Genomic DNA, 27,348 nt, shown 5'->3' with positions numbered 1-27,348 from the left:
GTGTTGTAGCAGAGAGAACAGTCTATGACTAGGGTGTCTGGAGTCTTTGACAATTTTTAGGGCCTTCCTCTGACACCGCCTGATATAGAGGTCCTAGATGGCAGGAAGCTTGGTGATGTACTGGGCCGTACGCACTACCCTCTGTAGTGCCTTGCGGTCGGAGGCCGAGCAATTGCCATACCAGGCAGTGATCCAACCAGTCAGGATGCTCTCGATGGTGTAGCTGTAGAACCTTTTGAGGATCTGAGGACCCATGCCAAATCTTTTCAGTCTCCTGAGGGAGAATAGGCTTTGTTGTGCCCTCTTCACGACTGTCTTAGGGTGTTTGGACCATGACAGATTGTTGGTGATGTGGATCAGCTAACGAAGTTGGCCACTAGAGGCCTCTATCCTTCTTTATGGTTGAAATATACTTTTTTCTGAGAAAATGTGCAAGAATTGAAGGTGCCAACAAATCTTACAGTAATCATAAGAATATTTAATTGTCATGTAAAAAAAAATCTGCTCCTCCCTCGACATAGATCGATCAACTTAACTGTTTTCGGCGTTGGCCCACCGGGCACCACCTAAATGTATTGATAAAGCTTGCATTACGGATATTTCAAAATTCTGATTGACACGACACTGTCAATCATTGTGGTTGTCGAATAGAAACGTGTATGGAAAGGCGTTGCCATATGTTATTGGCTGAATTTCTTTGCTATCTCTACCCTGATAGGTGTGTGAGTAATATGGGCATGTGTCATACATTCCGGAAGAAGCCTTTTGCTAGAGCCGGGGTGGTGTTTTCCGCCTTGCTGAAGAAAGTTGTGCAAAGGAGGGCTGCTGGTTTCTGTATTCCGAGAAAATGGACAGCCAGGGAAGGAAAGTGGTGGTTTGCGACAATGGGACCGGGGTAAGTTTACAAACAGACCGTGTTCTATCGTCAAATTATGAGCGTTCCGGCTTTTGTGCTGTGCATTTTGGCAGAGACGAGATGGGGAGGAACAGGAAGTAGCTCGTTTCATTGCTAGCTTGTTGTGTAGCCACGGTCTGGGTGGGTAGTCAAATGAATTTATCTGTCAGCTTGTCAATTAGTTATGCATTAATTGAGGTTAGTGCATCTGTCAATTAGAGGTGGCAAGGTTAACACCGTTCGGTGGAATGTTTAGAGTACCGATTGTTTACTCGAATTCGTGAATCAGTGGGAGTAGCCTTAAGTATTGTTATCGCGGCTGCTCGTGCTGACATTGCGAACTCGAATCGTCTCGAGCTAGTTAGGTGGCTGGCCAGCAAGCTCAATAGCTAACATTCAACGTTACAAATCGGTCTTATTGTTTCATAGCATGCTCCAGAGAACACTTAAATATCGTGTTCTGCCACATGTAGCTATATCTTTTATTTCTTCGTCAGACATCATTACCCTACATTTCCATCCCTTGCTTCAATTTGATTGTTAGCTCAAACTAACAAGATGAGGGCTCTCTGTAAGAAGTTGCAAGCGTCATTGTTAATTGTAATGAATTGGGCAAGGAAATGACGTGATCTATTGCGTTTTATTCAGTAACTCCAAATCTTTAGATACTATTTGGTGGTGGTCACAGAATGATGATCCAGCATCTGTAGCCCCGCCCTCACCGAAACTTCTTTGAACTTGTAACAATTATTTTACACTGCTACATTGTTGCATTGTCTCTTGCGTAAATGGATGAGGATTTACACATATAGTTTTACTAAACCAGGCAGCAACAAACAAGTATCACAGTTAAAGTATTGCTACCAACTGTTGAACAAGGCCAGTTAACCAACTAAACTTGTCTCGAGCAGTAGATAATGCGCATGCCTCATTCTTGTACAGTGAGGAAGTCAGAAACCATTCTTCCATGTAAGGAGTTATCAGATCTATTGCAACTTTCTTGTAAAATATGTTTGTAAACATGAGTCATCCGGTTAAAATGGACAAATAAATGACAATTTAAGCAGTTTTCACCTCCAACATTTTACCTTAGTATTTATCCAGACCATTCATCAATCTATTTACGCTGTTTACTTAATTTTGTTCCTGTTCCATTCAGTGGTTAGCTGACTCAGTCTCTCTCCAGCTACCTACCGCAAAGAAACTATGCTGCTTACAGACTTTGTTTTCACACTGTGAATAAAACAGCCTGATAGCTATTCATAGCTCAGAGAGTGTAAGTGGGACATGCTGTAGCCTACCTTCTGTCTTTATTCTTGTCTTTGAGTAACCCCTTCCTCTCTGAGCTGATGATGTCATGTCTACTTGATGATGCATGTCGTACACTTCTTTTATTCTTCTTACCGGAAGGTTGAGAATGAGATGTGGTCATTTATGTAACGTAAGTGAAAGGAAGATTGTCATTAATCATTATGTAGGCCTAAAGAAAGCCCAAATGGATTTTAAACATACATGGGAAAAGCGCTCGTATCGATTCAAGCGCTAGGTTACTCCTTGAAGCAAACGCCTAGTACAACCTAACAGGTTTGAATGAAATTCCCTGCATAGGTTCTCTATGTGACTTCCTACGCATGCTGCACGTCCGGTAGTGATTGTGGGATGATAACACTACCAATGCTGTAACTTTCACTGTAACCCCTCTGAGAGTGTTCACATACAAAGTAGGGTGGAGTTGCTGGGGCTGGTCTTTTGTCAGTTGTGCATTTCCACCACTAATGGTTAGGATTTGGGGAGGGCAAGCTGATCCTACATCTGTACCTAGTGGCAACTCAAACAGCACCATGTGACTCAGAGAAAGTAGAGAAGGCTCTAACTTCTGCCTAATAAATAAGACAAGTGAAGTGCATTACTGCATTATCGATCAAGCTAGGTTATGTCAGAGTTAATGGACTGAAAGGTTTTCTTTTAAAGGAGTCAGGGCTAAATGCTTTGATCCAATTTCTAGTATTTGGCTATAGGCCTATTATTAATCTCTATTAATTTTGTCATTCTGTGTGCTATGAAAATGTATTTATGTCCTATGTTATTTACCACAGATAATGTTTGTCACTGACCGTGCCTCTTGTCTCTCCCTTTAATCCTAGTTTGTGAAGTGTGGCTATGCAGGCTCCAACTTCCCAGAGCACATTTTCCCTGCATTGGTTGGCAGGCCAATCATTCGCTCCACAGCTAAAGTGGGAAACATTGAGATCAAGGTAACCTAACTTGTTTACTTCACAGGAGTGTTAAATCTCTTTGATATCTAGACAAAAATATGTCTTTAGTATTTACTCAAGAAAGTGGTAAAAACCTGTTTCGAAGGGGGTCATATAAACATTGCATAATTTTTTTTAACAGGTAACATACTGTGAATTCTGTCTGAAATAGGTATTATTATGTGTGTTGAGTGTAATACAGAATACTTTGTAAAATGGGTCCTGTTTTGTCATTTATACCTATCATCTGGGGAAAGGGGATATCGAGTCAGTTGCCCAATTGAATGCGTTCAACTGAAATTTGTTTTCCGCTTTTAACCCAACCCCCTCTGATTCACAGAGGTGCGGGGGGGGGGGCTGGGCTGGCTTAATCAACGTCATCGAGGGGGTTAACTGCCTTGCTCAAGGGCCAAACTGCAGTTTCTTTCTACCTTGCCGGCTCGGATTCAAACCAGCAACCTTTTTGGTTATTTTATTTTTAATTATTTTACCTTTTTATTTAACTAGGCAAGTCAGTTAAGAACATTCTTATTTTCAATGATGGCCTAGGAACAGTGGGTTAACTGCCTTGTTCAGGGGCAGAATGACAGATTTTTACCTTGTCAGCTCGGAGATTCGATCTTGCATCCTTTCGGTTACTAGTCCAACGCTAACCGCTAGGCTACCTGCCGACACCCGCCGCCCCACTAGGCTACCCGCCGCCCCACTAGGCTACCCGCCGCCCCACTAGGCTACCCGCCGCCCCACTAGGCTACCCGCCGCCCCACTAGGCTACCCGCCGCCCCACTAGGCTACCCGCCGCCCCACTAGGCTACCCGCCGCCCCACTAGGCTACCCGCCGCCCCACTAGGCTACCTGCCGTTACTGGCCCAACACTCTTAACCGCTAGAATAACTTCTTCATAGCCCTCATGAATATGACGTTTTCTTATTTGTGGAGATTTAGGGAAGTTCTGAAATGGCTGTAATGATTTGTGGAGCAGACCATGGTTCTAAGTTTTTATTTTTTCAGAACATGTAGACCTAGCGGGGGAATGGAGCACATCGCTTGATTTACACTACTTTGTTAGATTACATTTTGCTTAGTCCCTCCACTGTGAACTTGTTGAAGCAATTTTCCTGACACTTATCCTGGACAAAGAAGCTATTTCAATGGAGATTCTTAATTGACCATGCTTTAGTCCAGGACTAGCCTTAATCTGTGTTTGGGAAACCGGCCCTTTGAGTTTAGTTTTTCACAGTATTGGAGAGTTTAAAAAAAGTATTTCCTCCATTGAGTGTCCTCTGGAAATCCAACATATTGGTCCCTATGGGAAACAAGAGGCTAATATTTACCATTGCTTCTGTGTCCCAAATGGCACCCTATACCCTACATAGTTTAACCTTATGGGCCCTGATCAAAGTAGTGCACTGCATAGGGAATAGGATGCCATTTGGGGCGTAGCGCATGATTTGTTGATTTAGCCTAGATGTCGCACCTAGTCTTGCTATCAGGTCGTTACACATTAACAATCACCTTTGATAACATTGCAGCATTATATGAGAGGATGGGTGGTTTTTGTAGGACATGCACTGATTCACCTCTGTCCTTGGCTCCTCTGTCCTCTCTCTCTGTTCCATCTTCTGACCCTCTGCTTCATCCCTCTCTTCCTCCCACCTCTCCTCCTTTTTTCCTGTTGAGGTAGAATAACAGAAAGATGGTAAGTGTGTATGTTTGCTGTTTCATGGGCCCCTGCTGTCTGTTCGGACAGTGACATGGCTGCACTCGTCATCTCTCCGACAAGAATGGTCCTTTTCTTTTTATCTGTCAATTGTTTGGCATTGCTTCCTCATTCCCCCTCTACTACTCTTTCCCCAGTTTTCTGTGATGAAATGGTGTTCTGGCTAACCTTACAAACTGTTTTACCCTTTCTTGTTTTTGTTTTTTTACAAATCAACATGTTAAATACTGTGGTCTGGACACTGACAGACATTCATGGTCTTGTGTACATAGATTTTGTTTTTACATTTTATTTTTATTTCACCTTTATTTAACCAGGTAGGCCAGTTGAGAACAAGTTGTCATTTACAACTGCGACCTGGCCAAGATAAAGCAAAGCAGTGCGACAAAAACAACAGTTATTTTGTTTAACCTTTATTTAACTAGGCAAGTCAGTTAAGAACAAATTCTTATTTACAATGACGGCCTAGGAACAGTGGGTTAACTGCCTTGTTCAGGGGCAGAATAACAAATTTTTACCTTGTCAGCTCGGGGATTCGATCTAGCAACCTTCGATTACTAGTCCAACGCTCTAACCACTGGGCTACCTGCTGCAACACATGGGATAAACAAACGTACAGTCAATAACACAATAGAAAATCTGTATACAGTGTGTGCGAAGGAGGTAAGGCAATAAATAGGCCATAGTGGCGAAGTAATTACAATTTAGCAATTAACACTGGAGTGATAGATGTGCAGATGAGGATGTGCAAGTAGAAATACTGGTGTGCAAAAGAGCAGAAAAAAACAAATATGGGGATGAGGTAGGTAGTTGGTTGGATGCGCTATTTACAGATGGGCTGTGTACAGCTGCAGCGATCGGTAAGCTGCTCTGACAGCCGATGCTTGAAATTAGTGAGGTAGATATGTCTCCAACTAAAGTGATTTTTGCAATTCGTTCCAGTCATTGGCAGCAGAGAACTGAAAGGAAAGGCGGCCAAAGGAGGTGTTGGCTTTGGGGATGACCAGTGAAATATACCTGCTGGAGCGCGTGCTACGGGTGGGTGTTGCTATGGTGACCAGTGAGCTGAGATAAGGCGGAGCTTTACCAGGCAAAGACTTATAGATGACCTGGAGCCAGTGGGTTTGGCAACGAATATGTAGCGAGGACCAGCCAACGAGAGCATACAGGTCGCAATGGTGGGTAGTACAGTTGAAGTCGGAAGTTTACATACACTTAGGTTGGTGTCATTAACTCGTTTTTCAACCACTCCACAAATTTCTTGTTAACAAACTATAGTTTTGGCAAGTCGGTTAGGACATCTACTTTGCATGACACAAGTAAGTTTTCCAGCAATTGTTTACAGATTATTTCACTTATTCACTGTATCACAATTCCAGTGGGTCAGAAGTTTACCTACACTAAGTTGACTGTGCCTTTTTAAACAGCTTGGACAATTCCAGAAAATGATATAATGGCTTTAGAAGCTTCTGATAGGCTAATTGACATCATTTGAGTCACTTGGAGGTGTACCTGTGGATGTATTTCAAGGCCTACCTTCAAACTCAGTGCCTCTTTGCTTGACATCATGGGAAAATCAAAAGAAATCAGCCAAGACCTCAGAAAATAAATTGTAGCCCTCCACAAGTCTGGTTCATCCTTGGGAGCAATTTCCAAATGCCTGAAGTTACCACGTTCATTTGTACAAACAATAGTACGCAAGTATAAACACAATGGGACCACGCAGCCGCCATACCGCTCAGGAAAGAGACGCGTTCTTTCTCCTAGAGATGAACATACTTTGATTTGAAAGTGCAAATCAATCCCAGAACAACAGCAAAGGACCTTGTGAAGATGCTGGAGGAAACGGTACAAAAGTATCTATGTCCACAGTAAAACGAGTCCTATATCGACATAACCTGAAAGGCCACTCAGCAAGGAAGAAGCCACTGCTCCAAAATCGCCATAAAAAAGCCAGACTACGGTTTGCAACTGCACATGGGGACAAAGATCGTACTTTTTGGAGAAATGTCCTCTGGTCTGATGAAACAAAAACAAAATAGAACTGTTTGGCCATAATGACCATCGTTATGTTTGGAGGAAAAGGGAAAGGCTTGCAAGCCAAAGACACCATCCCAATCGTGAAGCACTGGGGTGGCAGCATCATGTTGTTTGGGGTGCTCTGCTGCAGGAGGGACTGGTTCACTTCACAAAATAGATGGCATCATGAGGCAGGAAAATTATGTGGATAAAATTATGTGGATATATTGAAGTAACATCTCAAGACATCAGTCAGGAAGTTAAAGCTTGGTCGCAAATGGGTCTTCCAAATGGACAATGACCCCAAGCATACTTCCAAAGTTGTGGCAAAATGGCTTAAGGACAACAAAGTCAAGGTATTGGAGAGCCATCGCAAAGCCCTGACCTCAATCCTATAGAAAATTTGTGGGCAGAACTGAAAAAGCGTGTGGGAGCAAGGAGGCCTACAAACCTGACTCAGTTACACCAGCTCTGTCAGGAGGAATGGGCCAAAATTCACCCAACTTATTGCGGGAAGCTTGAGGAAGGCTACCCGGAACATTTGACCCAAGTTAAACAATTTAAAGGCAATGCAACCAAATACTAATTGAGTGTATGTAAACTTCTGACCCACTGGGAATGTGATGAAAGAAAAAAAGCTGAAATAAATCATTCTCTCTCCTTTTCTGTATTCTGATATTTCACATTTTTAAAATAGTGGTGATCCTAACTGACCTAGGACAGGGACTTTTTACTAGGATTAAATGTCAGGAATTGTGAAACTGAGTTTAAATGTATTTGGCTAAGGTGTATGTAAACTTCTGACTTCAACTGTATATGGGGCTATGGTGACAAAACGGATGGCACTGTGATAGACTGCATCCAGTTTGCTGAGTAGAGTGTTGGAGGCTATTTTGTAAATGACATTGCCGAAGTCAAGGATCGGAAGCATAGTCAGTTTTACGTGGGTATGTTTGGCAGCATGAGTGAAGGAGGCTTTGTTGCAAAATAGGAAGCCAATTCTAGATTTACTTTTGGATTGATATCAATAGTAGAGAGATCATCATGAGAAGGGGAACATTGTTGTCTGCTGTAGCTTCTCATATTAAAAGAAACTTGCAAGCCGCCTCCTCATAGCATAAAAAACTACCACATTGAGCATGAGTTTGCCCATGCAGCTCTCTGCCAATATGAGTGACCTGTTTGTTGGGTGGTAGACAGTCAGGCCTATTCTGAGTTTGCCTATACCATAGGTTCTAGACATTTTCAATAGGATCTGCATCCCAATTAACCAAATGTATTCCGTTCTACTAACAGTGTGCTCTGACTGCATGGCTGGAATCTCTATCTAATGTTGCCTGCTCTCTGGAGCAGGGCTGAACGTATCGTCAGATCACTAAAAGCAACGTGCCCGCAGAATGTCTAGATGTTGACTGCAACTATAATAAGCGATGTTTGACTTTTTCATTGTGGCATGCAAATGTCCTTTTAGGGAAGTTCTTTAAGTTTGTTCTGTAGAGCATTTTTAAGATGGTGGATGTCCTTTTGTGACATTGTTACCTTCTTACCCAGAGCTATCCATCCTCCTTTTTTTGTTGTATAGCTGTGGTCAGTCGGCATTGACACTGTGACAGTCGGTTTGTTGCTGTGGTATGTCAATGACTTGGCTGGTGGACACTGCAACTTTTCTATGGACACTGCAACTTTTCTATGCAGTAATATTCAGTGGCTACTGCACTATTGGGGTCCCTCCTAAACCGCGGGTTCATTTTAAAAGTCACGCCCTGGTTTTGACCCTAGTCTGATAAACTCGGATCTTTATCACCTCCCTCCCCAGGACCTGATGGTGGGGGACGAGGCGAGCGAGCTGCGCTCCATGCTGGAGGTGAACTACCCCATGGAGAACGGCATCGTGAGGAACTGGGATGACATGAAGCACCTGTGGGACTACACCTTTGGTCCCGAGAAGCTCAACATCGACTCGCGCAACTGCAAGATCCTGCTCACCGAGCCTCCCATGAACCCAACCAAGAACCGCGAGAAGATCATTGAGGTGCGTATACGTTTTTTAAGTGTTTCTTTTTGGTAACCCACGACTACTAAATATGTTGTCAGATGACAATTTCATTAACATGCTTTAGTTTTGAAAGTGTGTATTCTGGAGTGTACCCGGAACGGCTGGAGGAGATCTCTTATAAGGCCTTTTATAAGGTTCTATTGTGGATCTTAAATGATTCATCAGTCATAACAGTGATGCTCTGTGCTGAGGAGGCAGTAGCGCTCCTGATAAGGAGGTTTATCTTGGAGTTGCAACTTGCCAGTCATTGTGACTAAGGCAGCAACGCTGCCTGGCAGACCTGGGTTCAACAAGTATTTGAACTCTTTCAAACACTTAGAGTTTGATTGAGCTTGTCTGGAGTTTCACATGGGTGGACATTGCACTTTTGGGACTACTCCATTGCTTCCGGGTTGCCAGGTCAGGTCAATCAACCACAGCTAAAGTATTTGAGAGACTTGAAATGCTATTTGAACCCAGGTCTGCTGCCTGGCGACAGCTCCTCAGTGGGAGTCAGTCAGAGCCACTGTTATTAATGATTCAGGCTGTCCTCTGTGGGGTGGCCAGCCATGGCTAAGTTCTTTGAGAATAAGTCCTTTTCACCCGTTTAAACTTCAGGTTTCTGAACATGGAGATCTATTCCTTTGAGTGGAAGTTGAGGGTAGATTTGTTGCGGTTTTCCTAGCATTGCCAAAACAAAGCTAATTTGCAAGATGCTAAGTTACGGTTTAACTATGAATGCACAGATTGTTTTGTTGCAGTAACTACACATTCCAGTGACATACTCTCGCACTCCCTACTTCTTTCCTAGGTGATGTTTGAGACGTACCAGTTCTCTGGGGTTTACATAGCCATCCAAGCTGTGCTCACGCTCTATGCTCAAGGTAGGTTCTTTAAAACAAAACAAGGCCACTGGAAGGAAGGTAGGACACCCAAAACCAGTGAAGAGCACTGGGTACCTGAGATTTCACTCCAACGAATTGCAATTTAAAGTACCTTTCAGAACACGTGGAGGAATGTAGGAGATTATACCCGGTAATTTGCTTTTGCTATGTTTCTACCATGGTAGCAAACAATTATTTGGGGATTATACTTTATTTTCCGGTACAGAAAGTACCAGATATTTACTTTACATTTTAAAGTGGTTATTAGTTAGTAGTTACACAATAATAAAGTGCTTCCATTTGTACTGTACTGCTTGTATTTGTAACGTTGAGGTCTTTCTCTGGTGAAAAAAAATAAGCACAGCTGTGGAATGAGGGATGAAACGGGCTGTGCTAATGTGTGGCCCTTTCAGTGGCAGGACGAGAGCTGAATATGCAGCAGTACGTAGTTGAATACATAGCTGTATACTTCTTGTTGTTCTATACTTTCATTGGCCCATGCATTTGTTTGATATTGAACCAATATATTATGAAGTTAAACTCTTGACACCAAGAAATCGGTAATAACAATTCATAAAAAGCTTTCCATTTCAAACGAGTAATGACAGAAATGGTCTATAATGTCGATATGGGCTTTGGAAACGGTGGATGTGTTTTCTCACTGGCCCTATTCTGTTGGCACTGCTGTGGGATTTTTTTTTTTAGGTCTCCTGACGGGTGTGGTGGTGGACTCTGGTGACGGCGTCACCCACATCTGCCCCGTGTACGAAGGCTTCTCCCTGCCCCACCTGACCAGACGCCTGGACATTGCAGGAAGGGACATCACACGCTACCTCATCAAGGTACACCCTCGTTTCCCACACGTGACTGTCTTAGAATGTCCTGTCCAGAAACCCCTCCTAGCCCCTAGGCATGTGTAGATATGAGAAGACTGAATAACTCACTGATGGATATTGCACCTTGCCCATTGGAGCTACTACCATATATATTTAGAACTATCTAGCCTAATTCTTTCAAATCTACACAAGAGCCTAGGGGGAACTAACTAGGGGTTGATTCCCTCATGAGTATGTCTGATGACTTGCTAGTGGAAAGCAGTCGACTGTAAACCACACCTGTTCATTATCATTAAAGGTGACGATTTAAAGAGTATTGGGAGTCTTTAAATGAGTTTTGCAGTCCTTTACAACTGAGATATCTGCAAACCAACCAAACACATCCCTTACCTCTGACCTTTATCCAGCTGCTGTTGCTGAGGGGCTACGCCTTCAACCACTCGGCGGACTTTGAGACGGTGCGCATGATGAAGGAGAAGCTGTGCTACGTGGGCTACAACATCGAGCAGGAGCAGAAGCTGGCGCTGGAGACCACCGTGCTGGTTGAGTCCTACACGGTCAGTAACACAGTCCTACACGGTCATTATTCTGGTTGAGTCCTACACTTTCAGTTCTTATTGTACAAGTTTAGGTGGTACAACCTTGTTTCAGTCAAAGTATTTTCTCGTTGTTTTGTGCATTCTGAGCCCGACCCTGCTTTGTCATCTAAACAGCACACCAGATCAGCGTTGGGACTAGTTACTTGAAAAATAATATTACTAGTTACATTTAACAAAAGTAACAGGTTATGATATTACTTTGTGTGTAAAGTAACACGTTATATTTGTTACTTTCATGAAAACATTTTTAAAAGTCAAATTGTTTGCTTGACTGTCGGGTGGCGCAAGGTGAGCCTTGTGCGCTCTACCAAAGATGGGCTACTTATGAACTCAGGTTTGATCACTAGTTATTCCTTTCATCTGTGGCGCTGCTTTCCTGTGCTAGTCGACAAGTGCTGAGCTATATATGGGCTGCTTAATTAGCCATATATACTGTAAGCCAAACATCTGTACAGATTTCCTGTCTTTTCATTCAAAATCTTTCTCTCGAGCATAGAGATGTATAGAAGGCACGTTTGTCACTAGACGGGAAAGCCTCTATAGGATTTTCGATCACATAAGTGATCAAAGGCAAATATCAGAGGTGCACCCTCTATATATTTCTATGGACAGCAGCTGCCATGACATTTCTCCAAACAGCCTTTCCCTGCTTGCTCGAGAATTACATTTGAGGAAACAATTTGAGATCGGATCAAGGGAAACACGCCCGGTACCGGTAGAGAAAGGATTCTGGAAGTAATGCACACGTTGTTTGACAGTAACTGTAATAATATTACCCAATTAAAAAAGTTACTTTAAAAAGTTACTTACAAAAGTAATGTCATTTATGTAATGCATTACTTTTTTTATAACGCATTACCCCAAACACTGCATCATATTCTACTTAGTCTTGCCTGGTAAGGGTGACACCATTTTACACTGAGAATAATAGAATTTCTCTGTATCTGAGGCCTGGCTATATGGTAACACTGCCTCCTTGTGGACATAATGTATCATGCAAATCAGGTTGTAATTTTAGAACAGTAGAAGCCATATTTAGTGTGGGAGGAGCTCTTGAACCAAGCTCTGGATGCCCCCAGGTTACTTTGCACAAATCCCTGCACAACCCAGGTTCGATGGCCGGTAGGGGTTGGCGGTGAACCACGAAGGAACCGCGAGTCCCTGTGATGTAGAGGGAGTGGACGGAATTTTCCATGTGTGTGGTGGGCGGCGGCGCACCTCTGTTTCCTTGCCCAAATCCTAGAGGGAGAGGCGGAGGACAGAGGATGGAACAAGAGCAATACTGTAGCGTTGAAGAAACTACTCCCCCCTCCCCATCCATGGGCGTGACATCATTTCCTGTACGACCCAGACTCCCACGCCACGTGCTGACCTGGTGTCTGTTTCCTCCTCTGGACTCCAGACTGGAGCCGTCAATGGGCCCTTTATGCTCCCTCCCACATAGTGTTCCGCCACGCTCTGTAAAAGGCCTACTGTCTGTCAGCCGGCTCCATCTGACCAGAGGGAGAAAGACTCTTACTTAACGTTGCCAGTTCCAAACATTGTCTATTGTCCATCTCTAGCCTAGCATTGCCTTCATATTTCCCTAGCAGTGTTCTAGCAGAAGAAAGCCATCAGTCCTGTCTTCATGTCAACTAAATGCTTTCCGATGTGTGAATGTTGTTCCCCTTTCTGTGTCCCCAGCTCCCCGATGGCAGGATGATCAAGGTGGGAGGGGAGAGGTTCGAGGCCCCCGAGGCTCTGTTCCAACCCCACCTCATCAACGTGGAGGGAGTCGGGGTGGCAGAGCTCCTCTTCAACACCATCAATGCAGCAGACATCGACACCAGGTAACTCCATGACAGACTCCCCCTACTTACTAGTGACCTAGTAATTTCCAAACCTCTTTTCTTCCCTTTCACGTCTCCTTTTGCCATTTCATTAGTTAACGTTGTAGACTTTGAGTGGATGCTCTTGAGCAGAGTGATGGTGTAGAACTGCATAGGCAAAACCCTTCAAAGGTCAGTCACTGGTTGTCACTTTGCAGTGCTGTGATGGAATCTGGGCTGTCCCCGACATAAAAAAATAAATCTTGGTCGACCAAGAGTCGTCTGTTCTAGCCACCCTGTCCCTTGATGACAGCTTTGCGCACTCTTCATTCTCTCAACCAGCTTCATGATCTAGTCACCTGGAATGCATTTCAATTAACATGTGTGTCTTGTTAATTTGTGGAATTTCTTTCCTTGTTAAAAACCTCTTTAGGATCGGCCCTTTTTTACAGTTTCGCCTAAAATGACATACCCAAATCTAACTGCCTGAAGCAAGGATATGCATATTCTTGGTACCATTTGAAAGGAAACACTTTGAAGTTTGTGGAAATGTGAAAGGAATGTAGGAGAATAAAACAATAGATCTGGTAAAAGATATTCCAAAGAAAAAAACAAGTTTTTTTTTTTTTTTAAACCTTTTTTTTGTACCATTTTTGAAATGCAACAGAAAGGCCATAATGTATTATTCCAGCCCAGGCACAATTTAGATTTTGTCCACTAGGAGGCAGCAGTGTATGTGCAAAGTTTCAGACTGATCCAATGAACCATTGCATTTCTGTTCAAAGTTTTTTGTGTCAAGACTGCCCAAATGTGCCTAATTTGTTTATTAATAACTTTTCATGTTCTAAACTGTGCACTCTCCTCAAACAATAGCATGGTATTCTTTCACTGTAATAGCTACTGTAAATTGGACAGTGCAGTTAGTTTAAATTCTTGTTAATCTTTCTGCCAATATCAGATATGTCTATGTCCTGGGAAATGTTCTTGTTACTCATGCTAATCGCATTAGCCTACGTTAGCTCAACCGTTCTGCAGGGGACCCACCAATCCTGAAGAAGTTGCGTTTGAGCCAATCAGTTGTTGTGACAAGGTAGGGGTGGTATACAGAAGATAGCCCTATTTGGTTAAAGACCAAGTCCAGATTATGGCAAGAACAGCTCAAATAAGCAAAGAGAAGCGACAGTCCGTTACTTTAAGACATGAAGCTCAGTCAATCTGTAACATTTCAAGGACTTTGAACGTTTCTTCAAGTGCAGTTGCAAAGACCATCACGTGCTATGATGAAACTGGCTCTCATGAGGACCGCCACAGGAAAGAAAGACCCAGAGTTACCTCTGCTGCAGAGGGTAAGTTCATTAGTTACCAGCCTCAGAAATTGGCAATTAACTGCACTACAGATTGCAGGCCAAATAAATGCTTCACAGAGTTCAAGTAACAGACACATCTCAACATCAACTGCTCAGAGGAGACTATGTGAATCAGGCCTTCATCGTCGGATTTCTGCAAAGAAACCACTACTAAAGGACACCAATAATAAGAAGAGACTTGCTTGGGCCAAGAAACATGAGCAATGGACATTAGACCGGTGGAAATCTGTCCTTTGGTCTGAGTCCAAATTTGAGATTTTTGGTTCCAACCGCCATGTCTTTGTGAGACGCAGAGTAGGGGAACAAATGATCTCCGCATGTGTGGTTCGCACCGTGAAGCATGGAGAAGGGGGTATGGGGGTGCTTTGCTGGTGACACTGTCTGATTTCTATTTAAAATTCAAGGCACACTTAACCAGCATGGCTACCACAGCATTCTGCAGCGATACGCCATCCCATCTGGTTTGTGCTTAGTGGGACTATAATTTTGTTTTTCAACAGGTAAATGACTCAAAACACACCTCCAGGCTGTGTAAGGGCTATTTGACCAAGAAGGAGAGTAATGGAGTGCTGCATCAGATGACCTGGCCTCCACAATCATCTGACCTCAACCCAATTGAGATTGTTTGGGATGAGTTGGACCGCAGAGTGAAGGAAAGCAGCCAACAAGTACTCAGCATATGTGGGAACTGTTGGAAAGGCATTCCAGATGACTACCTCATGAAGCTGGTTGAGAGAATGCCAAGAGTGTGCAAAGCTGTCATCAGGGCAAAGGGTGGCTATTTGAAGTATCTCAAATATAAGATATATTTTGATTTAACACTTTTTTTTGTGGTTACTACATGATTCCGTATGTGTTATTTCATAGTTTTGATGTCTTAACTATTTTCTTTTTATTTCACCTTTATTTAACCCGGTAGTCTAGTTGAGAACAAGTTCTCATTTGCAACTGCGACCTGGCCAAGATAAAGCAAAGCAGTTCGACAACAACAGAGTTACACATGGAATAAACAAACACAAAGGAGCAAGATGAATGAATAAATAAATACAGTATGGGGATGAGGTAGATTGGATGGGCTATTTACAGATGTGCTATGTACAGGTGCAGTGATCTGTGAGCTGCTCTGACAGCTGGTGCTTAAAGCTAGTGAGGGAGGTAAGAGTCTCCAGCTTCAGAGATTTTTGCAGTTTGTTCCAGTCATTGGCAGCAGAGAACTGGAAGGCAAGGCGGCCAAAGGAAGAATTGGCTTTGGGGTGACCAGTGAGATATACCTGCTGGAGCACATGCTATGGGTGGGTGCTGCTATGGTGACCAGTGAGCTAAGGCAAGGCTTTACCTAGTAGAGACTTGTAAATGACCTGGAGCCAGTGGGTTTGGTGACAAGTATGAAGCGAGGGCCAGCCAACGAGGGCATACTGGTCGCAGTGGTGGGTAGTATATGAGGCTTTGGTGACAAAACGGATGGCACTGTGATAGACTGCATCCAATTTGTTGAGTAGAGTGTTGGAGGCTATTTTGTAAATGACATCGCCGAAGTCGGATCGGTAGGATGGTCAGTTTTACGAGGGTATGTTTGGCAGCATGAGTGAAGGATGCTTTGTTGTGAAATAGGAAGCCGATTCTAGATTTAATTATGGATTGGAGATGTTTAATGTGAGTCTGGAAGGAGAGTTTAGTCTAACCAGACACCTAGGTATTTGAAGTTGTCCACATATTCTAAATCAGAACCGTCCAGAGTAGTGATGCTGGACGGGCGGGCAGGTGCGGGCAGCGATCGGTTGAAGAGCATGCATTTAGTTTTACTTGCATTTAAGAGCAGTTGGAGGCCACGGAAGGAGAGTTGTATGGCGTTGAAGCTCGTCTGGAGGTTAGTTAACACTGTCCAAAGAAGGGCCAGAGGTATACAGAATGGTGTTGTCTGCGTAAGAGGTGGATCAAAGAATCACCAGCAGCCAGAGCGACATCATTGATGTATACAGAGAAAAGAGTCAGCCTGAGAATTGAACCCTGTGGCACCCCCATAGAGACTGCCAGAGGTCCGGACAACAGGCCCTCCGATTTGACACACTGAACTCTGTCTGAGAAGTAGTTGGTGAACCAGGCGAGGCAATCATTTGAGAAACCAAGGCTGTTAAGTCTGCCAATAAGAATGTAGTGATTGACAGAGTCGAAAGCCTTAGCCGGGTCGATGAATACGGCTGTACAGTAATGTCTCTTATCGATGGCGGTTATATTGTTTAGGACCTTGAGCGTGGCTGAGGTGTTCCCATGACCAGCTCTGAAACCAGACTGCATAGCAGAGATGGTACGGTGGGATTCGAAATGGTCGGTAATCTGTTTAACTTGGCTTTCGAAGACCTTAGAACGGCAGGGTAGAATAGACTTAGGTCTGTAGCAGTTTGGGTCTAGAGTGTCTCCCCCTTTGAAGAGGGGGTTGACCGCGGCAGCCTTCCATTCTATGGGAATCTCAGAAAATACGAAAGAGGTTGAACAGGCTAGTAATAGGGGTTGCAACAATTTCGGCAGATCATTTTAGAAAGAGAGGGTCCAGATTGTCTAGCCCGGCTGATTTGTAGGGGTCCAGATTTGCAGTTCTTTCAGAACATCAGCTATCTGGATTTGGGTGAAGGAGAAGTGGGGGAGGCTTGGGTGAGTTGCTGTGGGGGGGTGGAGGGCTGTTGGTAGGGGTAGCCAGGTGGAAAGCATGGCCAGCCGTAGAAAAATGCTTATTGAAATTCTTAATTATAGTGGATTAATCGGTGGTGACTGTGTTTCCTAGCCTCAGTGCAGTCGGCAGCTGGGAGGAGGTGCTCTTATTCTCCATGGACTTTACAGTGTCCCAGAACTTTTTTGAGTTTGTGCTACAGGGTGAACATTTCTGCTTGAAAAAGCTAGCCTTAGCTTTCCTAACTGCCTGTGTATATTTGTTCCTAACTTCCCTGAAAAGTTGCATATCACGAGGGCTATTCGATGCTAATGCAGAAAGCAACAGGATGTTTTTGTGCTGGTCAAGGGCAGTCAGGTCTGGAGAGACCCAAGGGCTATATCTGTTCCTGGTTTTACATTGAATGGGGCATGCTTATTTAAGATGGTGAGGAGGGCACTTTTTAAAGAATAACCAGGCATCCTCTACTGACGGGATGAGGTCAATATCCTTCCAGGATACCCGGGCCAGGTCGATTAGAAAGGCCTGCTCGCTGAAGTGTTTTAGGGAGCGTTTGACAGTGATGAGGGGTGGTCGTTTGACAGCAGACCCATTACGGATGCAGGCAATGAGTGCAGGCAACTATTCTACAATGTAGAAATAAAGAAAAAGCCTTGAAGGAGTCGGTGTGTCCAAACTTTGGACTGGTAGTGTGTATGGATGATTTATAAAGCCAGGCACATTTTTACTGTTAGGCTATTGATTATAGACCTAATTAAGTTTGTTTCCTCTCTCCTCACTTTTCTTAGACAATTAAGGCAAGGGCTGTTTTCTCGTTTCCTAACTCCGCTGCTGCCTCCGCCCCATTGTTCTCAACACCAATATGCTGGTTAACTTTGCAAATGTTTTTATTTATTTATTTAACCTTTTATTTAACTAGGCAAGTCGGTTAAGAACAAATTCTTATTTACAATGACGGCCTACCACGGCCAAACCCTAACCCGGACGACGCTGGGCCAATTGTGCGCCGCCCTATGGGACTCCCAATCACAGCCGGTTGGGATACAGCCTGGAATCGAACCAGGGTCTGTATTGATGCCTCTAGCGCTGAGATGCAGTGCCTTAGACCGCTGCGCCATAGAAACATGGTCTAGGAAAAGGTGCCAATTCAGCAGCGCACTAATGTATACAATTTCAGCCTCCACAATGGATCATTCCACTCAGACAGATGTCTTATTCACCATGATTTTTATTTCTATACACTTTTTTTGCTACTGCTCAACAAAAATCTCAGTTGACCAGCAGCCTATCGACCAACCAGTCAACTAAATGGGGTCAGTCCTAGATGAATTGCTTTTTTTTCTTCTCCATATTGTATTTTTTCATCTATTCTCTACATCCATTTTTCTCTCCCCTAAACATCCTCACCTTCTCTCCTCAGGGCTGAATTCTACAAACACATTGTGGCAGAATGTTCTCTTTTCCTCTCCATGTGACCATTTCTTATTCACCTTTGTTATTTCTCTCTATTCCTCATCCTTCCTCCAGGTCTTCTCTCCTCTCTAAACGTCTTCTCCTTCTCTCCACAGGTCTGAGTTCTACAAACACATAGTGCTGTCGGGGGGCTCCACCATGTACCCTGGCCTTCCCTCTCGACTGGAGCGTGAGCTCAAGCAGCTCTACCTGGAGCGCGTGCTGAAGGGAGACGTGGATAAGCTCTCGGTGAGGACAGACACGGAACGCCATTTATGTCTTTACTTTGGAAGTAGCTTGCTTTAAGTACATGTCATATATTTTATTGTTGCTGTTTTTAGTGCAGGTTTTACTGTCCAATGTTTGGCTTTTAACAGATGGACAACTACTAACAGACATTTAACAATCCATTTTCTCAGCCACCAGGAGGCGGTGTTGCCCTAAATTGAAATAGTGTACACAACACAACCAATGTGCTTCTTCAAACACTGAGAATGAGCTATCTTCGTCATGGGACCATGTTTAAATCATGTGCTCGACAACAAAATTAAAATATAATGTCTCATTGTTCCTCACTCATTCCTTTACACACTGATTGCTCAATTTGGCAACAATATCCATTTCAGCATTTTCAATGACAGGCCTGCTGGTTCAGTTCATGTAATTATTAGACGATTTCACACCTATTTTTAGTTAAGGTTGTTAACAGACACCAACATATATTTTTCCTTCTCCTCCCACTCTTCTGTCTCTGCCCCTTTCCTTATTTCTTCTATTTCTCCTCTTCCCCTTCTTATGCTCTTGCTTTCCCTTCTTCTCACACTCTTCCTTTCTTCTCCTTATCTTCTATTCTGTCTCTCCTTCTTTCCTGCTCGTGTGCAGAAATTCAAGATCCGCATCGAGGACCCCCCTCGGCGCAAGCACATGGTGTTCCTGGGCGGGGCCGTGCTGGCCGACATCATGAAGGACAAGGACAACTTCTGGCTGACGAGGGAGGAGTACCAGGAGAAGGGGATGCGTGTCCTGGAGAAGCTAGGGGTCACCGTCAGATAAACCCCCTCCAAGATGCACATGGCTGGGCTAAATCTGAAATGGCACCCTATTCCCTTAGTGCACTACCCTATGGGGTCTGGTTAAAAGTAGTGCACCATCTAGGGAATAGGGTGCAATTTGGGATGCGGCCTTGGTCTTCTCTCCCGCCCTCCGTCTCCGCCACTTGATATCCATCTATCGCTCACCTCATCTTCTCGACGCGGTCATCTGTTTTTACCACCTGTCCCAGATTCGCTCATTCACTCTCTCCAAGGGCATGTTGGGACAGACTGATGGGGTTGGGGAGGTGGGAGGAGATAGATGAGGTGCTTAACAACGCGTCTCCTGGGAATAGTTTAAATCATGTTGCCCAAGTTATTCGGTCAAAACACGATCCCAATGGTGAAGTCAATTATTATTATTAGGGATTCATTTTTGAGGGGGTGTTGGATTCCCCTGTGTTGTGGGCACGGGGTACACAAGGGGCCCCCATCAAAGGCAAGCTGCCCTTCTTAAATCCACCCTTCTGCTTATCTTCGTCTTTTGTCCAGTCTTAATCAGCAGGGGGATTGCTTGTTCCTCTTGAGACCCTCGTAACGAATGGGTATACACTCTGTTTATCCCTGAGGTTAATTTAAGGTTGTTTTAACGTTGGGAGGTCAGGGGATGATGGTGGGTTAGAGGGCAGGTGGTTTTTGGGGCATGTTTCTCCTTCTCACAGGGTCCACCTGCCCACTTGTCCGACTCCCATATCCAAACAGTCTGTTGTCGTCATGTGTCGTAAGGGGAATGTGATGATGACAAAAAGAAACGGTTGGCCTTCCCTCACGATTTAATTAAAGGCATTTCATTCCACTGATGGCAAAATATTTGCCATGCATATAATTCCAATGAGGACTGCTCAGCCTTTTCTTTGAAGTCACGTTTTGCATTCACATTTATTTTGCTGATGCGCTTTCCTTTTGAAGGAGAAGAGGTTTTGCCTTTCGTTTTGTCAGACATGTTATTTGTACGTTTTTGTGTATTTTTTCTTTTGCAGTGCATTACTCACGCGTTTTCTCGTAAAGAGTGAGGACGTGTCGTCCTCATCACGGCTGTTGGGCACACGAGTCATTCGTTTTTTAAGGTCTGGGTTAGAGTTTGCCCTCCAACAACAGGTCTAGGATCTCTATCCCAGGCCTATCCTTAACCATTGTGAGCTCAACAATACATCAGACCTAGGACCAGTTGTTAAGGGCGTACTGAACCGTAACCTGTTTTAGAGAGGAAGTCACTCTGAGACCAGTAGGAACTCTCCATAGTCTCAGCTCCAGTGAAGATACATTTTTTTTTGAGATCAGGTGTTATTGGGGGTGGGGATTTATTGGGGGTGTTGAACATTTGTAATATTAATAACAATTTGGGTGTCGGTAGACATGGAGACCACATAAAAGATGGTATTTAAGGTTTTCCTTTTTTTGGTTTTCATATGTATATTGCAGGCACTTACACAATTGTGTATGTATAATTTTCTTTTTTGACAAAAGGTCATCCAGTGCCAAGTGCTGTTATTGTAGCTGGATCTTATTTTTGGTAGCTTTTTTTTTCTCTTTCTTTGTTTTTGTTCATAGCATAACTGCCTACCGCTGATTTGAAATAAAGCAACGTGATTTATAAATACCCGGTGGTGCTCTGTCTTTGAAATGTAACACGTGGTCGCCATAAATACTTTGTCGGCAGTGATCCTGAATAAGACCGAATTAGAAGGCAGATGAATTGCCTCAAATGAATGAGTTGGTACGTTCACGGATGCATGGGTATGCTGTGTAACTGTGTGGTCATGTTTAGAATGAAGGCTGCAGAGAACAAGAATGCGAGTGGCTTCTTCTTGAGTGTATGTCAAATCATTTTAAAAGTCACATGTTCGTGAACAACGGGTGTAGACTAACAGTGAAATAATAAATACACATGAGTAACAGTAACTTGGCTATATACACAGGGTACCAGTACTTAGTCCATGTGCAGGGGCACAAGGTAATGCAGGTAGATTTGTACATATAACTACGAATAAAGTGACAGATGGCCTTCCCTGTAGCTCAGTTGGTAGAGCATGGTGTTTGCAACGCCAGGGGTTGTGGGTTCGATTCCCACGGGGGGCCAGCACAAGAAAAAAAAAATGTATGAAATGTATCCATTCACTACTGTAAGTCGCTCTGGATAAGAGCGTCTGCAAAATATGTAAAATGTAATGATAATTAACAGTAGCAGCAACATATGTGATGAGACAAAGTTAGTGCAAAAAGGGGCAATGCAGATAGTCCAGATAATTATTTGGTTAACTATTTATCAGTCTTATGGCTTGGGGGTAGAAGCTGTTCAGGGTCCTGTTGGTTCCAGACTTGCCTTGCGGTAGCAGAGAGAACAGTCTTTGGGTGGCTGGAGTCTGACAGTTTTTGGGGCCTTCTGACACTGCCTGGTATGGAGGTCCTGGATGGCAGGGAGCTCTGCCCCAGTTATGTACTGTAGTGCCTTGCGGTCAGATGCCAAGCAGTTGCCATACCAAGCGGTGATGCAGCCAATCCAGATGCTCTCAATGGTGCAGCTGTAGAACCTTTTGAGGATCTGAAGGCTCATGCCAAATCTTTTCAGCCTCCTGAGGGGGAAGAGGCATTGTTGTGCTCTCTTCACGACTGTGTTGGTGTGTGTGTGGACCATGACCAGCCTTTCAAAGCATTTCATGGCTACAGATGTGACTGCTACGGGGCGGTAGTCATTTAGGCAGGTTACCTCAAGTGTTCTTAGGCACAGGGACTATGGTGGTCTGCTTGAAATATGCAGGTATTATAGTCAGGGAGAGGTTGAAAATGTGCAATGCAGTCACTTGTGAGCTGGTCAGCGCATGCTCTGAGTACGCGTCATGGTAATCTGTCTGGCCTTGTGAATGTTAACCTGTTTAAAGGTCTTACTCGCATCCACTACGGAGAGCGTGATCACACAGTCGTCCAGGAAAGCTGGTGCTCTCATTGGATGGTTCAGTGTTGCTTGCCTCAGTGAGCGTAGAAGGCATTTAGCTCATCTGGTAGGCTCGCGTCACTGGTCAGTTTCCCTTTGTCATCCGTGATAGTTTGCAAGCCCTGCCACACCCGACCAGCATCAGAGGTGGTTTAGTAGGATTCGATCTTAATCCTGTATTGACGCTTTGCCTGTTTAATGGTTCTAAGGGTGTAGCGGGATTTCTAATAAGCGTGCGGATTAGTCTCCAGCTCTAGCCTTTACCTCAGTGCGAATGTTGCCCATAATACATGGCTTTTGGTTGGGATATGTGCATACGGTCACTGTGGGTACGACGTCGTCAATGCACTTATTAATGAAGCTGGTGACTGATGTGGTAAACTCCTCAATGCCATCTAATGAATCCCTGAACATATTCCAGTCTGTGCTAGCGAAACTGTCCTGTAGCTTAGCATCCGCTTCATCGGACCACTTCCGTTTTGAGCACGTCACTGGTACTTCCTGTTTGAGTTTTTGCTTGTAAGCAGGAATCAGGAGGATAGAGTTATGGTCAGATTTGCCAAATCAAGGGCAAGGGAGAGCTTTGTATGTGTTTCTGTGTGTGGAGTAAAGGTGGTCTAGAGTTTTTTTCGCCTCTAGTTGCACATGACATGCTGGTAGAAATTACAGTGCCTTCTGAAAGTATTCATACCCCTTGACTTATTCCACATTTTCTTGTTACAGCCTGAATTCAAAATGGATTAAACAGATATTTTATGAAATACATCCATATTAATTTACATAAGTATTCACACTCCTGAGTAAATACATGTTAGAATCACATCTTTCAACATCTTGTAGTCCATGCCCTGACGAATTGAGGCTGTTGTGAGGGCAAAAGGCGTTGCAACTCATTAGGAAGGTTTTCCTAATGTTTTGTCCACTCGTTGTATTTGGCCTTGTGTTTTAGGTTATCATTCTGAAAGGTAAGGTTGAGTGAACCAAGTTTTACTCTAGGATTTTGCCTGTGCTTAGCTGTATTCCATATTTTTTTTAAATCCTTTGTCCTTGCTGATGACAATCATACCGATAACATGATGCAGCCACCCCATGCTTGAAAATATGAAGAGTGGTACTCAATTTGTGTTGGATTTGCCCCAAACATAACGCTTTGTATTCAGGAAATAAAGTTAATTTCTTTGCCACATTTTTTGCAGTTTTACTTTAGTGCCTTATTGCAAACAGGATGCATGTTTTGGAATATTTTTTTATTCTGTTCTTTTTACTGTCATTTAGGTTAATATTGAGGAGTAACTACAATGTTGTTGATCCATCCTCAGTTTACTATCACAGCCATTAAACTCTAAAGTCACCATTGGCCTCATGGTGAAATCCCTGAGCAGTTTCCTTCATCTGTGGCAACTGAGTTAGGGAGGATGCCTGTATCTTAGTACACCATCCAAAGTGTAATTAATAACGGCATCATGCTCAAAGGGATATTCAATGTCTACATTTGCGAGACATTGGAAAACCTCCCTGATCTTTGTGGTTGAATCTGTATTTGAAATTCACTGCTCGACTGAGGGACCTTACAAATAATTGCATGCGTGGGGTACAGAGATGAGGTAGTCATTCAAAAATCATATTGAACACAGTGAGTACATGCAACTTATGTGACTTAAGCACATTTTTACTGCTGAACATATTTAGGCTTGCCATAACAAAGGGGTTGAATACTTAGACTCAGCTTTTTAATTTGTAATTAATTTCCAAATATTTCTAAAAACATAATTCCACTTTGACATTATGGGGTATTGTGTGTAGGCCAGTGACACAAAATCTAAATTTAGTCATGGGGTGTAAATACTCTCTTAAGGCAATACAGATGTGTGTGTATGTAAGTATATAGGAGACGGAGATTCTGCTAAGATATTTGGGGGAGTGTCAGGGTCTGTAGGTTGAGGAAACCAGTCCCTTTGGAGGAGCACTGTTGCAGAACCAAACCGTTCTGCCAATCCCTTTGATGTTGCACCGTTGCCGTGGCGCTACACAAGGAATTCCCACCCAAGGTCTCCAAAGCCTTCGCAAACAACACTGACTCCACTGGCAGTTCGGCATGGAACCGTCCCACTTCACCTCCGTTCCTTTCACATGGTTGGTGGCGTTATGATAAATAGCAACACGTTAAAACCCACAGGACGTTTACCTGTCGGTTTGGACGAGAGTGGTTCTTATCTTCAGATCAGAGATGCGATAAGACCACCAAAGAGGAAAGACAGCCAGGACAAGTTGAAGCCAAGGGGTGTGGCACAGGGTTAGCAAAGGACCCTTTGAACTCTGTGAGGGTCTCTGGAAACTGCAGGGAGGTTAGAAGGGGGAGGCTGGGGGCGGGCGGACTGTTCTCAGAAGCTGTATGGAAGGACATGCATGGCATCCCTCTATCTACCAGACCCTTTTTTTTTCTTTTGCATGGCATCACATTTGAAAGGGCAGTGAAACTCGTTTAAATACTTTCAGGAGGGAGAATTTGCTAATTTGCTCTGGAGGGGGTAATCATGCCCCCCGCACCCGTAACACACCTTTCCCACCATGCTCCACTACTTCAACTCCACTTAGGGAACACTTTCAGGGATTAACAAAGGCCCAAAAATCCCCTCTGAACCCAAAATGATTATTTAATTGTTTAGAGCATTTGCTTCATGGGCTCAAGCCAACCAACGAGGCTTGAAAATGGCACTAAGAAAACTGCACACTAAATCCCACAACAAAGATTATTTGGATAATTGTAATTCTGAGAAAAGCCAGATTGCCTGACTTCTCATATACAGTTGAAGTCGGAAGTTTACATACACTTAGGTTGGAGTCATTAAAACTCGTTTTTCAACCACTCCACAAATTTCTTGTTAACAAACTATAGTTTTGGCATGTCGGTTAGGACATCTACTTTGTGCATGACACAAGTCATTTTTCCAACAATTGTTTACAGACAGATTATTTCACTTATTCACTGTATCACAATTCCAGTGGGTCAGAAGTTTACATACACTGTGCCTTCAAACAGCTTGGAAAATTCCAGAAAATTATGTCATGGCTTTAGAAGCCTCTGATAGGCTAATTGACATAATTTGAGTCAATTGGAGGTGTACCTGTGGATGTATTTCAAGGCCTACCTTCAAACTCAGTGCCTCTTTGCTTGACATCATGGGAAAATCAAAAGAAATCAGCCAAGACCTCAGAAAATAAATTGTAGACCTCCACAAGTCTGGTTCATCATTGGGAGCAATTTCCAAACGCCTGAAGGTACCACGTTCATCTGTACAAACAATAGTACGCAAGTATAAACACCATGGGACCAAGCAGCCGTCATACCGCTCTGGAAGGAGATGCGTTCTGTCTCCTAGAGATGAACGTATTTTGGTGAAAAAGTGCAAATCAATCCCAGAACAACAGCAAAGGACCTTGTGAAGATGCTGGAGGAAACAGGTACAAAAGTATCTATATCCACAGTAAAACGAGTCCTATATAGACATAACCTGAAAGGCTGCTCAGCAAGGAAGAAGCCACTGCTCCAAAACCGCCATAAAAAAGCCAGACTACGGTTTGCAACTGCACATGGGGACAAAGATCGTACTTTCTTAATGACCATCATTATGTTTGGAGGAAAAAGAGGGAGGCTTGCAAGCCGAAGAACACCGTCCCAACCGTGAAGGACGGGGGTGGCAGCATCATGTTGTGGGGGTGCTTTGCTGCAGGAGGGACTGGTGTACTTCACAAAATATATGGCATCATGAGGCAGGAAAATTATGTGGATATATTGAAGCAACATCAAGACATCAGTCAGGAAGTTAAAGCTTGGTCACAAATTGGTCTTCCAAATGGACAATGACCCCAAGCATACTTCCAAAGTTGTGGCAAAATGGCTTAAGGACATTTTACATTTTAGCAGACACTCTTATCCAGAGCGACTTACAGTAAGTAGTGAATGCATACATTTCATACATTTTTTCCCCCCGTACTGGTCCCCTGACCCACTGGGAATGTGATGAAAGAAAAAAAAAAGCTGAAATAAATAATTCTCTCAACTATTATTCTGACTTTTCACATTCTTAAAAAACAGTGGTGATCCTAACTGACCTAAGACAGGGACATTTGTACTAGGATAAAATGTCAAGAATTGTGAAAAACGGAGTTTACATGTATTTGGCTAAGGTGTATGTAAACTTCCGACTTCAACTGTATGCCTCTTGGTACCGATGTTTGTTTTGTAACACAAAGAGGGAAACTAAAAAAGGGTTTGCATGCATTTTAAAAAATGTTCACTGAGTAAAAGGGGGTTTGGACCAAGATGTAGCATGTTTGAAAGCAGGAGGAGCAGTTAAGATTGCAACTTCAGATATACTGAACAAAAATATAAAACACAACATGCAACAATTTCTAAGATTTTACTGAGTTACAGTCCATATCATATCCAAATCAGTCAATTTAAATCAATTCATTAGGCCCTAATCTATGGATTTCACATGACTGGCAATACAGATATACATCTGTTGGTCACAGACACCTTTTGGGAAGAAAAGTAGGGGTGTGGATCAGAACCTAGTCAGTATCTGGTATGACCACCATTTGCCTCATGCAGCACAACAAATCTGCTTCGCATTCAGTTGGTCAGGCTGTTGATTGTGGCATGTGGAATGTAGTCCCACTCCTCTTCAATGGCTGGAACAAGCTGCCGTACACGTCGATCCAGAGCATCCCAAACAGGCTCAATGGGTGACATGTCTGGTGAGCATGCAGGCCATGGAAGAATTGGG

General features: G+C 43.5%; 1 protein-coding gene across 1 annotated transcript; it reads left to right on the top strand.

The window, feature by feature from the left end:
• The first annotated feature begins 758 nt into the window (after positions 1–758).
• Positions 759–21,226, top strand: LOC115208565 (actin-related protein 2-A). Its single transcript, XM_029776723.1, has 9 exons — positions 759–895; positions 3,040–3,150; positions 8,706–8,921; positions 9,736–9,808; positions 10,514–10,650; positions 11,052–11,201; positions 12,927–13,072; positions 18,652–18,784; positions 19,418–21,226. Exons 1-9 carry the CDS (start codon positions 848–850, stop codon positions 19,586–19,588), a joined length of 1,185 nt encoding a protein of 394 aa, XP_029632583.1. The 5' UTR covers positions 759–847; the 3' UTR covers positions 19,589–21,226.
• Positions 21,227–27,348: the final 6,122 nt, after the last annotated feature.

Source organism: Salmo trutta, chromosome 14, assembly GCF_901001165.1.
Source record: "Salmo trutta chromosome 14, fSalTru1.1, whole genome shotgun sequence".
NCBI classification, from domain to species: Eukaryota; Metazoa; Chordata; class Actinopteri; order Salmoniformes; family Salmonidae; genus Salmo; species Salmo trutta.
The sequence above is the reverse complement of the archived record's forward strand: the minus strand, read 5'-3'. Positions and strand labels throughout refer to the sequence as shown.